The sequence below is a fragment of the Salvelinus namaycush genome, chromosome 19 (genome assembly GCF_016432855.1).
Source record: "Salvelinus namaycush isolate Seneca chromosome 19, SaNama_1.0, whole genome shotgun sequence".
Lineage (NCBI taxonomy): Eukaryota > Metazoa > Chordata > Actinopteri > Salmoniformes > Salmonidae > Salvelinus > Salvelinus namaycush.
The window spans coordinates 15117068-15130707 of record NC_052325.1 but is presented as its reverse complement, the minus strand read 5'-3'; the positions used below and the strand labels follow the sequence as shown (position 1 = coordinate 15130707).

Here is a 13640-nt window from a genome sequence, read left to right as displayed (position 1 = left end):
ATAGTATTATGGACACAAACACTTTGTTTATCACTCCGTTTTATTGGACTGGCATTACAAGATACAACCCACAATAGCTGACTATGAAACAACTATGAGCTTGTATCAGTGCCTAGAGGAGTGTGATATTTTCTTGAACGCCCTCTGTGTATAAAACCCTCCACAGTCTGCCAGGGGGAGTGGGCGATAGAGGTAGAGAACAACCCTGCCAAATCACTTCTCTGCCCGATGCTAAACAGCCATGAAATTACCATCTCTGGAACATAACTTTCCCTCACACAATCAACTCTTCTCTCTGCTCTCTGTCAGTCTCTCCTTCCTGAGAAACCACAGCCTCTGTTTTTCCTACAATAACGAGTTCTGTAGGAGATGTCAACAAGCTGAAGCACCATGGCGTTTTGGGAGATTAGGGTTGTTCCTCAGTGTAGTCATCATGGAGTTAAGAGACATATTCTCACACAGATGTCAGACCGTTGAATACGAGAACACAGATGTCAGACCGTTGAATACGAGAACACAGATGTCAGACCGTTGAATACGAGAACACAGATGTCAGACCGTTGAATACGAGAACACAGATGTCAGACCGTTGAATACGAGAACACAGATGTCAGACCGTTGAATACGAGAAGACAGATGTCAGACCGATGAATACGAGAACACAGATGTCAGACCGATGAATACGAGAACACAGATGTCAGACCGATGAATACGAGAGAGTGAAAGTGTTGGTCGATGCCCTTCTACAACTGCATTGCCACATCCACATAGTGTCGAGCAGCCGTAAACACAGAACAATGTATGAATATGATCGACCCCTGGGAGATGTTGATATTTGCAAGGTCGCCAGTTAAGCCGCAGACAACTGTCATCCATTCTGAACAGATGCGGTCCAACCCCTGCCAATCCAGGGGTTTACGAACCATCAGCAGAAAAACGATATGAGTCCACTGCTGCATTATTTAACGACCCCAAGAGAGAGATAGGAGATAGATAGATAGATGGAGGGAGAGGGATATAGGGAGAGAGATAGAAGATAGAAACAATAGATGGAGGTAGAGAGAGATAGACAGAGAGAAGTAGATAGTTGGAGAGAGAGATAGAGAGATAGAGAGAGAGAGGAAGACAAAGAAAGACAGAGAGCGAGAGAAAGAGAAGGACAGACATCTGGGAGGAGAATCTTTTCTGTTTGGTTCATGGACTAATCCATCAACCTGATGAGCAGAATAAGTGGATTTTGGCTCAGAGCCTGGAAAATTTAAGGTGAAAATATGAAAGCAATAAAGAGTAAAATAAAAGACTAAACAAATTTAGAAAATAAACGAGGATTGTGAAAACAGACTATTGCCATTTTAGGATATTCAACAAAATAGCAGGCCGCACCTGCTATCCCACCTCATATAAACATCAGAGGACTCAGCACGAGTGTTTATAATGTTAAACACAAATTAATAATTTATCAATATACAGTATACACTCTTAGAAAAAAAGGTGCTATCTAGATTCTAGAACTTAAAGGGTTCTTTGGCTGTCCCCATAGGACAACCCTTTGAAGAACTGTTTTTGGCTCCAGGTAGAACGCTTTTGGTTCCAGATAGAACCCTTTTGGGTTCCATGTAGAACCATTTTCACAGAGGGTTATCCTATGGGGACAGCCGAAAAACCCTTTTGGAACCAAAAAAGTGTAACTAGGTCTAGTGAATGTGAGGGAGTGAGAATAGGGAGTGATAGAGACCAGAGGATGTTTTTCTTTCTTTTGTTTGCTGCAACAAAGGTCAGGGGAACAACATGCCAAGGTGCCAACTAGGGAGATATCCCCTCTTACAGCCTTGGGAGAGAGAGACAGCGAGCGAGAGAGAGAGAAAACATAGACGGTCTGACCCTCACTCACAAGGCCTTCGCATCCTTAAAGCTGTGGAATGTTCTTCCTGTCTCTCCCATCTACTCCCCCTTATGGGGTTTCCTTTAACCACGGTGACCGTAAAGGTCAGAGGCATACTGTAAAGTCGACCCGGTAAATTCCCAAGTCCCAACACAGCCGGGTCAGACTACAATTCCCTCAAGCCACATTCTTTTCTTTTTAAGAACTCACTAACAAAGCATTCTTCTTCTCACTGGCCCTGTGTTTTAAGAACTGAATAACTGTGTCCTTGTGGTTTAACGTCACATAAAGTTTGAACTGGGGGGTTAACAGTTCCTATGAGAATACTTTGAAGATGAGTGGGAAAGAACCAAACTGGGCACTGAGCACATTGTAGTAGATACTACACAGCCTTTGATCAGCTGATTTATGAGCATTTCTTTGTCTGAGTTTAAGCATGCACGGTAACAAGGGCTCTGTTAGAATACAACTCTTCACATATTATCAGTTAGATACTGTGCCCCCTGTGACTTTCTAGCTGGTCTCCATTCCTAAGAGATAACACACACACACACACACCGTCAAGAGGATATCAAAGCTCACTGTCAATAAGTGATTGGTTCCTCTTACAGATCCTCTCTCCGTATTGGTTGATTGTGAAGCCCCTCTGTCTCTCCCTCTTGGTCCATTATATTATTATGAACCTGGTGTTTAGTGTTTCACTTCCTCCCTGCATTCACAACATCTGTCATGAATCTCCCCCATCTCCTCCCCACCTCTCCCCCACCTCTCCCCATCTCCTCCCCACCTCTCCCCCATCTCCTCCCCACCTCTCCCCCACCTCACCCCCTATCTCCTCCCCACCTCTCCCCTATCTCCTCCACACCTCTCCCCACCTCTCCCCCATCTCCTCCCCACCTCTCCCCCATCTCCTCTCCACCTCTCCCCCATCTCCTCCCCATCTCCTCCCCACCTCACCCCCTATCTCCTCCCCACCTCTCCCCATCTCCTCCCCACCTCTCCCCCATCTCCTCCCCACCTCTCCCCCATCTCCTCCCCACCTCTCCCCTATCTCCTCCACACCTCTCCCCCATCTCCTCCCCACCTCTCCCCCATCTCCTCCCCACCTCTCCCCCATCTCCTCCCCATCTCCTCCCCACCTCACCCCCTATCTCCTCCCCACCTCTCCCCATCTCCTCCCCACCTCTCCCCCATCTCCTCCACACCTCTCCCCCATCTCCTCCCCACCTCTCCCCCATCTCCTCCCCACCTCACCCCCTATCTCCTCCCCACCTCTCCCCATCTCCTCCCCACCTCTCCCCCATCTCCTCCCCACCTCTCCCCCATCTCCTCCCCACCTCTCCCCCATCTCCTCCCCACCTCACCCCCTATCTCCTCCCCACCTCTCCCCCCACCTCTCCCCACCTCTCCCCCATCTCCTCCCCACCTCTCCCCCCACCTCTCCCCACCTCTCCCCCATCTCCTCCCCACCTCTCCCCATCTCCTCCCCACCTCTCCCCCATCTCCTCCCCACCTCACCCCCTATCTCCTCCCCACCTCTCCCCACCTCTCCCCTATCTCCTCCCCACCTCTCCCCTATCTCCTCCCCACCTCTCCCCCCACCTCTCCCCTATCTCCTCCCCACCTCTCCCCTATCTCCTCCCCACCTCTCCCCTATCTCCTCCCCACCTCTCCCCCCACCTCTCCCCTATCTCCTCCCCACCTCTCCCCCATCTCCTCCCCACCTCTCCCCCCACCTCTCCCCACCTCTCCCCTATCTCCTCCCCACCTCTCCCCATCTCCTCCCCACCTCTCCCCCATCTCCTCCCCACCTCACCCCCTATCTCCTCCCCACCTCTCCCCCTATCTCCTCCCCACCTCTCCCCCATCTCCTCCCCACCTCACCCCATATCTCCTCCCCACCTCTCCCCCATCTCCTCCCCACCTCACCCCCTATCTCCTCCCCACCTCTCTTCCTGTCCTCCGTTCCTGTCCTTCCTCTCCTCCATTTTACTAACAGGGCCCTGACCCTCTAGAGGAGGGTCCAGTTCGCCCCCCACCCATCCCCTCTCTTTACTGTTAAGTTAATGGTGTGAGTTTCACCACTTTCCCTAACAGCATGTGTGATAAGGTGATAAAGACGTGAGACAAAGAGGTTGGACAATAGCCCATTAGTAGATATACTGGGAGTCAAACAGTAATGGATCTGAGTTCATGTGTTACGCAGATAGAGAGATCCATATTGATGAAGGTCTGGTTGGGTGTTATCACAGTCGCACTGTTATGGTGCTTTCATACCTCCTGAATAGCCAATGAATACCTTCATTATAGGTATAGAGTTGAGGAGAGTTGTGTAGAGATGGAGATAGAGCTGGGTGTTATATAGTGTTGTATAGGGGTTAGACAGCCAAACAATGAAGAAAATGTGACTTACTCTGGCGCCCTTCTCAGGGAAACATTTGCATCCCCCGCTGCAGTCTCTTCCTCCACATGGCCCATTGTCCTTCTTACCACCCTGGAGAACATAACACAGAGGACTGGGTTAGAGACAACAAAACAATATCATGATAACTCACCACATGAGAGTAATACAGTAATGACCGCAAAATATACTGTATATCAAACCCAAGGTACAATTTGTTCATGTGTAGCTTAAAGGTGCCGTATGGTATATGGATGTGCATGGGATATGCATGTGAATAGTTGAACAGGCATGTCACTTAATTGTATACAGCAGTCTATTTAGTCATAGGATCTGCTGTGCTGTGAATGTTGTATATATATATATATTTATAAAATACAGAACTGTCTGTGTGTGTATAGCGTGGTTGTACACTGTCTGTATAGACTAGTTGTTTATGACTGTCGGGTCATTGCATGACTGCGTATAATAGTCTGAGTGCTGTCTGGGATGTGTACTTTATAGTGGTCTGTGGGCTTTATAGTGGTTCGTATGACTCATTTCAGCCATTAACCCCCCTGGACTTCCAGCCATTAACCCCCCTGGACTGATATCTTTATTCTGACAGTGAGAACGGGCTTGTGAAAAATCCCCAGACTCCCCGTAGAGACGTTAGGCTGCATACCAGTACTACTACAACGGGGCAGCCTGTACAGGACTGGACACAAACACAGACAAAACTATGACCAGAGGTCAGTGTGGACATGTCACATGACACGATCAAAGATAGAAGTCCCGTAGCCTATGGTGGGTAATATTTATACATTACTAGCTCAAAACAATGAATCTGTTAAAAAAAAAGTGAATTAGTGGGTGATGGTTATTTCAGAACAAAGTGGGGGGACAAAAAAACACAGGCTACATTGCCCCATCCCCCACTAATCTGATTGTGGTAGTGGGGTGGTAGATGCCTATTCTCCCTTATGGCTCAGCTCAGGACCCTACATAGTACATACACCATAGACATACAGGAAAGTATTCAGACCCCTTAACTTTCCCACATTTTGTTACGTTACAGCCTAATTCTAAAATGGATTAAATCGTTTTTTCCCTCATCAATTTACACACAATACAAAGCAAAAACAGGTTTTTAGTATTTTTGTATTAAAAACTGAAATATCACATTTACATAAGTATTCAGACCCTTTACTCAGTACTTTGTTGAAGCGCCTTTGGCAGCGATTACAGCATCAAGTCTTCTTGGGTATAACACTGCAAGCTTGGCACACCTGCATTTGGGGAGTTTCTCCCATTTTCCTCTGCAGATCCTCTCAAGCTTAGTCGGGTTGGATGGGGAGTGTCGCTGCACAGCTATTTTCACGTCTCTCCAGAGATGTTCGATCGGGTTCAAGTCCGGGCTCTGGCTGGGCCACTCAAGGACATTCAGAGACTTGTCCCGAAGCCACTCCTGCGTTGTCTTGAGTGTGTACTTAGGGTCGTTGTCCTGTTGGAAGGTGAACCTTCGCCCCAATCCTGAGCGCTCTGGAGCAGGTTTTCATTAAGGATCTCTCTGTAATTTGCTCCGTTCATCTTTGCCTCGATCCTGACTAATCTCCCACTCCCTGTTGCTGAAAAACATCCCCACAGCATGATGCTGCCACCAACATGCTTCACCGTAGGGATGTTGCCAGGTTTTCTCCAGACGTGACGCTTGGCATTCAGGCCAAAGTGTTCAATCTTGGTTTAATCAGACCAGAGTATCTCGTTTCTCATGGTCTGAGAGTCTTTAGGTGCCCATTGGCAAGCTCCAAGCGGACTGTCGTGTGCCTTTTACTGAGGAGTGGCTTCCGTCTGGCCACTCTACCATAAAGGCCTGATTGGTGGAGTGCTGTAAAGATGGTTGTCCTTCTCGAAGGTTCTCCCATCTCCACAGAGGAACTCTAGAGCTCTGTCAGACTGACCATCAGGTTCTTGGTCACCTCCCTTACCAAGGCCCTTCTCCCCCGATTGCTCAGTTTGGCCGGGCGGCCAGCTCTAGGAAGAGTCTTGGCGGTTCCTAACATCTTCCATTTAAGAATGATGGAGGCCCCTGGGTTCTTGGGACCTTCAATGCAGCAGACATTTTTTGGTACCCTTCCCCAGATCTGTGCCATGATGTAATCCTGTCTTGGAGCTCTACGGACAATACCGTCGACCCCAAGGCTTGGTTTTTGCTCTGAAATGCACTGTCAACTGTGGTACCTTATATAGACAGGTGTGTGCATTTCCAAATCATGTCAAATCAATTGAATTTACCAATCAAGTTGTAGAAACATCTCAAGGATGATCAATGGAAACAGGATGCACCTGAGCTCAATTTGGAGTTTCATAGCAAAGGGTCTGAATACTTATGTAAATAAGGATTTTTTTTTTTTTTTTTTTTTTAAACACATTTGCAAAAATGTTGAAAAACCTGTTTTTGCTTCGTCATTATGGGGTATTGTGTGTAGATTGCTCAGGATATAAAAAAAAAAATCTATTTTAGAGTAAGGCTGTAACGTAACAAAAATGTGGAAAAAGTCAAGGTGTCTGAATGCTTTCCGAAAGCAATGTATTTAATGGAAAAGAGATGTATGTTTCTGGACGATGCACCATGCTGCCTTGTTGAAAACATGACCGAGTGGCGCAGATTACTGTTTGATTTGAGAAGGGCGTTCCTCCCGCACCGCTTTTCCCGTTAATGTCAAGGGCCATAGACTGATGACCCGCAGCTCAGCATAATCCAATCTGCCCATTGAGTCCATAGTGGACCATGCAAGGAGTCTCTAAGGCTGGTTTATCTTCTGACATCATTGGACTGTGTCCTCCTACACCCCCCACCTACACAGTTACACCAGGGCCTGCTTAGACAGCAATCGTCAACCTCAATCCCTCAACCGCCCTTTCAAAAAACTCCCAAAACGGTAAAAACAGTCACTTTATGTCCTCAGCAACACAAAGTGGCGGATCTGGACTGTTAAGAATTGTCCCTCATTACTGCGACACAACATGTTAGACACAGATCTGACAAAGAGCACATTGAGACCCTCCCCGGGCTCACAAAGAGAGTCTTTCACCATGCAGACGAAGTTCTTTCATGATCCCCTATCTGCCACAACACAAAGGACCTTGTTCTCGTCCCCTATGGAATGCATGGGGCTCAATTTCCTCTCTAACTGGCTGTATCTATCTGAGGGTCTGTGAATCTAAAGGAAACCCGTCTTTAGCAGACCATAGAGCTGCAGTAGAGCCATAGTGTGGGAAGGAATAGCCCAGACTGAATAATTGCTGAATGGTAGGCCTACACCAAAGACTTGACTTGAGACAGTGTCATTCAAATCTATATTCCACCTGCGTTTAAAGATCAAAACAACCTGAACTGGCTTTCACTACTTGGCAACCTTTCCTTAATCTGCACAGACATTACAGGACTGGACAGGTGAAAGCGTATCTGGTAGTCAACCAGCATCCTCCATATTGCTTCCATCCAACCTGCATTCTCGCACCAGTACAGGTGCAGCAGAGGATAAGGAGAGGAAGCCACGTCAGACTATTGGAATGGACCCTTGCTGAGATGTGACATCACAGAGGCATTGCGTGAATCGCCTGGACAGTGGACTGGAAACCCACAAGCTACACAATAGGATACATCACCTCCGGACAGACACAAAGGACAAAGACGTTCCACCTCCAAAAAAGGACAAAAACATGACATGTGTCTGTGGAATCCATTTGGGTTTGCTGTTTGGCCTAAAATAGTTGATGATTATTTCAGCTGAAGACAATGATATTGTGTTACAGTACATCCTGCCCCAACCCACCACCATCACAACAACCTGCACTTTCCGACATCATCTTTTCCAGGCGCTACACTAATTACCTTCACATCCTTCATAGCATAGCGAGCGCCTGAGGCTTCTCAAGGAGAGGCCAGGTGTTTCATTGGGAGGAGAATGGGGGATTGAGGTCTGCTTAGGAGCGGCTTGGAGGCTTATAACATGGTCCTGTCCATGAAGTCAATGGTTAATCGAGTTAGTTGACAACTATTCTTTGAGATATCAGCTGATGTACGAAGGGCTATATAAATAAATTTGATTTGATTTGATATTCACATCAAATGAAGATGTGATTTATTCATTTCATAGACTTGCAACTGGGTCAACCAAAGGAGGTCAAAGGTCAATTGAATTAATTAGTTCACAAGACACAAACCACAAAGGTATTTAATTTCCACTGAATTTGTTCTCTCAATCCTCACTTCCTGACTCCTGGTCCTAGAGGAAGTACCGAGTGTGGAGGCTTTTGTCATAGCCCAGCACTAACACTTTTACTTCAGCTAGCTAAGCATGGTATTGAGGATTAGTTGTATGGGTTGGGACAAAGGCCAGCATACACTGCAGCTGTCCAGAACCAGCGTTCGCAGCTGTCCAGAACCAGCGTTCGCAGCTGTCCAGAACCAGCGTTCCCAGCTGTCCAGAACCAGCGTTCCCAGACTTGAAGCCAGACGTCCTCCTAGAATGTTGTCCCTGAACAGTTGATCAGACCAGACCACCCACGTACACAACACACCAGCTGAGGCTTTGGCTCAGGGACAAGCATTTGGATTATTACCATTTATCTGACACCTAAGGCCATTGGGCCAGAGGACCAAATCCCAGTCTCGTCAGTGACCAAATGAACCATGGAACCAAACTCAACACTACTGCAGTGTGCAGGACAGCCAGGGTAACAGAGGAAAGCTTCAGAAAAACTGCCTCACACGAAGATCCAAGATGAAGGACGCAATGGTAATCTGTATGACTCTATGTCTGTGGAGTGTAAAACAGAAAACTTCAGACCTCCTATGTTAATGTATAGTAACTCTCATATAAAAATTGACATGATGAATTGAGACGGGATCGGATCCGTCTTCTCCCCTATTCTGAATGAATTGGACAGTCTGGGACTGCTATAGTGAATGGCTGAGCTATAGTTTCAGTGCCTATCCTGTTTGTTTCTAGGAAACCCAACATGACAAGCACCAAAGGGACTCCAATAAGAGAAACTGTATAATCTGTTTCTGTTTGAAACTTAACTTTTGTAGTTGTCTCTGTGACTGTCCAATGTTAATTATTTTTCATGTTTCATGCTCAGAACTGGCTAGACTCTGTGGTCTGCGAGCCCCTTCATGGTCACAACCATCTACTCTCCGTGGGCTGTCTGATCAGAACACATGCATAAAAATTGGAACCATGTGAACGGCAGGTCAGTGGCACTTAAATCCAGCACTCTATGGGACTATGTTTTGACCAGGGCGATATCTAAAAGTCTAAAGAGCATGACCGTGACAAAACAGCAAAAGAAAAGAAAATGGAGAACGTTCCCATATTTCTGAATCCAGAATATTCCAGACAACATTGACCACAACAATAAACAAACAGTCAGACATGCTGTCTTACATGGGAATGAGACAAAAAAGAGAGTCTGGGATAAATTAGACAAACATCACACACATGCACGCTCGTACACACACACTGTCAAACTGTGATGTATTTATTTTCTTGGATATGCCTACGACTTCTTGAATAAAAACACGTCTGTCTAGTTGCGGAAGTGGTGCACATCGTAACTCACCCAGATAAGCGTTACGAGCAAAGTCAATGGCTTTGTTTCCTGTACAGTCTATCTTTCCCTGAAACAGGTGGTGTAAAGTACTTAAGTAAAAATACTTTAAAGTACTACTTAAGTAGTTTTTTGGGGTATCTGTACTTTACTTGACTATTTATATTTTTGACTACTTTTACTTTTTACTCCATACATTTTCCTTGACACCCAAAAGTACTCGTTAAAACTGCTCTTTCCCCGTGATTGCAAGAATTGTTGTGCAATGACTTGAATGTATGTTTCCCTCCATATGGCATTCATAACTTGAATGTGCCTCAAGAGGAATATTTATCTCGCATAGAACATACAACAACCAGCCGACTAGGTAAATGGATAAACTATTCTACTGTGGGAATGTCAGATTTATCTATTCATTACTTGTTTTGTTTTCAGTTCCAACCCCGATAGTGGAGTCTACTAATGGATTCCAAGGAAAGCCAGGCTTCCCCAAAAAATGTAACAAGAAAAAATACATATACACTGAACAAAAATATAAACGCAACATGCAACAATTTCAGCAATGTCACTGAATTACAGTCATATAAGGAAATAAGTCAATTGAAATACATTCATTATGCCCTAATCTATGGATTTGTCAACTGGGTACACTGATATGCATCTGCTGGTCACAGATACCTTAAAAAAGATAGAGGCTTGGATCAGAAAACCAGTCAGTATCTGGTGTGACCAACATTTGCCTCATGCAGCACGACACATTTCCTTCGCATAGAGTTGATCAGGCTGTTGATTGTGGCCTGTGGAATGTTGTCCCACTCCTCTTCAATAGATGTGGGTAGCAGGGTAGCCTAGCGTTGGACTAGTAATCGGAAGGTTGCAAGTTCAAATCTCTGAGTTGACAAGGTACAAATCTGTTGTTCTGCCCCTGAACAGGCAGTACAGGGGCACTGTTCCTCGGCCGTCATTGAAAATAAGAATTTGTTCTTGCCTAGTTAAATAAAGGTAAAAAAGGTTAAAATATATATTTTTTTAAAGGTGTGAAGTTGCTGGATATTTGCGGGAACTCGAACACGCTGTTGTACATGTCGATCCAGAGCATCCCAAACATGCTCAATGGGTGACATGTCTGGTGAGTATGCAGGTCATGAGACATTTTCAGCTTCCAGTAATTGTGTAGAGATCCTTGCGACATGGGGCCGTGCATTATCATGCTGGCGGATGAATGGGCCTCAGAATCTCGTCACGTTATCTCTGTGCATTCAAATTCCATCTATAAAATGCAACTGTGTTTGTTGGCCGAAGCTTATGCCTGCTCATACCATAACCACACCGTCACCATAGGGCACTCTGTTCACAACGTTGACATCAGCAAACTGCTCGCCCACACAACGTAATACACGCTGTCTGCCACCTGCCCGGTACAGTTGAAACCGGGATTCATCTCCAGCGTGCCAGTGGCCAGCATTTGCCCACTGAAGTCGATTACGACCACGAACTGCAATCAGGTCTAGACCCTGGTAAGGACGACGAGCACACAGATGATCTTCCCTGAGACGGTTTCTGACCGTTTGTGCAGAAATTCTTTGGTTGTGCAAGCCCACAGTTTCTTCAGCTGTCCGGATGGCTGATCTCAGATGATCCAACAGGTGAAGAAGCCGGACGTGGAGGTCCTGGGCTGGCATGGTTACACGTGGTCTGCGATTGTGAGGCCGGTTGGACGTACTTCCAAATTCTCTAAAACGACGTTGGAGGCGGCTTTTGGTAGATATATTAACATTAAATTCTCTGGCAACAGCTCTGGTGGACATTCATGTATTCAGCGTTCCAATTGCACGCTCCCTCAAAACTTGAGACATCTGTGGCATTGTGTTGTGTGACAAAACTGCACATTTTAGAGTGGCCTTTTATTGTCCTCAGCACAAGGTGCTGATCATGCCGTTTAATCAGCTTCTTGATATGCCACACCTGTCAGCTGGATGGATTATCTTGGCGAAGGAGAAATGCTCACTAACAGAGATGTAGACAAATGAGTGCACCACATTTTTGAGAAATACGCTTTTTGCGTGTATGGAAAATTTCTGGGATCTTTTATTTCAGCTCATGAAAAATGGGACCAACACTTTAAATGTTGCGTTTATATTTCTGTTCAGTATAAAATTATGTATCTTTCCTCTTGCTGTGTTTTATAATTTTCCTTCAATTTGCAAAAGGCTAAATGTATCTCATCGGAGAGAGCATCCGAGCAAGCAAAACAGCGGCCCTCTTTTCCAGTGTGTGTAGCCCATCTATCTGATGCTGTCTGGTCAAAAAGAGTATTATATTGTTGCCGCCCTCAGCATTGAATGCAAATGAAGCCAGTGAGCTTTTGGCCTCCCTTGATAAAAATATAACATAATAGCCAATCAGCGGTCCTGGCGCACCATAAAAAAGTGTCAAGGGAAGCCAGTGTAGATTTGGTCACATCACATCAAAAGAATAAAGTAATTTACAGAAAAATGTACACTTGAATAATTGCATCTCGTGTCGTTGTCCTCCAGTGGCTAGCTAGCTAAAATGTTCCCTTTCCTAAATTAGCCATGGATGGAGATAGGGATTTGGACTTGGCTTTACTTAATTCTCTGTACTGGCCAATGACTACAACACCGATTATGATATAACCATAAATTCATGCATTGTGCCCCTGGCCTGAGAGGATGGAAGTTCAATATATAGATAGATGTAGTAGCCTAACGTTAACTAGCTAGCCTGGTGCATCATAGCCCATGAAAGGAAGTTAAGCTAGAGAGTAAAAACTCTCGACAACAAAAACTTAAAGCGTGTACTGTATGACAGAATGATAGACCGTTTCATCAACATGAAAGATGCCATTGGCGTTTCTCTACATGTAGTAAACATGTTTTTTCTACTTGCATGCACAAACAAACACACACACACACACACACACACACACACACACACACACACACACACACACACACACACACACACACACACACACACACACACACACAAAAAATCAGTACCATGGACAGCTACGTCATACTGTATATAGCTTACATTGATTAGACTAAATTGTTTTTGGTATCTTTTAGTTGTCTCTGTATTAAACTAAGCATTGCTGATTTGATGATGTTGAAATGTTGAAGTTGATCCCGGGTGGCGCAGGGGTCTAGGGCACTGCATCGCAGGGCTAGCTGCGCCACCAGAGTCTCTGGGTTCGTGCCCAGGCTCTGTCGCAGCCGGCCGCGACCAGGAGGTCCGTGGGGCGACGCACAATTGGCCTAGCGTCGCCCGGGTTAGGGAGGGTTTGGCCGGTAGGGATATCCTTGTCTCATCGCGCTCCAGCGACTCCTGTGGCGGGCCGGGCGCAGTGCGCGCTAACCAAGGGGGCCAGTTGCACGGTGTTTCCTCCGACACATTGGTGCGGCTGGCTTCCGGGTTGGAGGCGCACTGTGTTAAGAAGCAGTGCGGCTTGGTTGGGTTGTGCTTTGGAGGACGCATGGCTTTCGACCTTCGTCTCTCCCGAGCCCGTACGGGAGTTGTAGCGATGAGACAAGATAGTAATTACTAGCGATTGGATACCACGAAAATTGGGGAGAAAAAGGGGGTAAAATAAATAAATAATAATAATTTAAAAAAAAGAAATGTTGAAGTTGAAATGGTGCTGGAATAGTGGAGGCAGCTCCTGTTTTCTTTTCGACTTGCGGTAACTTTCTGTGGTTCTAAATAAATGGTTGTTTACTATTCAGGAAATGTTGG

The 13640-nt window shown here is 45.9% G+C and overlaps 1 protein-coding gene across 1 annotated transcript in view; it reads right to left on the bottom strand.

Moving 5' to 3' along the window:
• The window catches only part of LOC120064170 (collagen alpha-2(IV) chain-like), a 104565-nt gene that overhangs the window by 49700 nt on the left and 41225 nt on the right, over window positions 1–13640 (bottom strand). The window contains exon 4 of the mRNA XM_039014554.1: window positions 4296–4376. Within this exon, the coding sequence (XP_038870482.1) occupies window positions 4296–4376 (81 nt within the window). The remainder of the gene's footprint in view (window positions 1–4295; window positions 4377–13640) is intronic.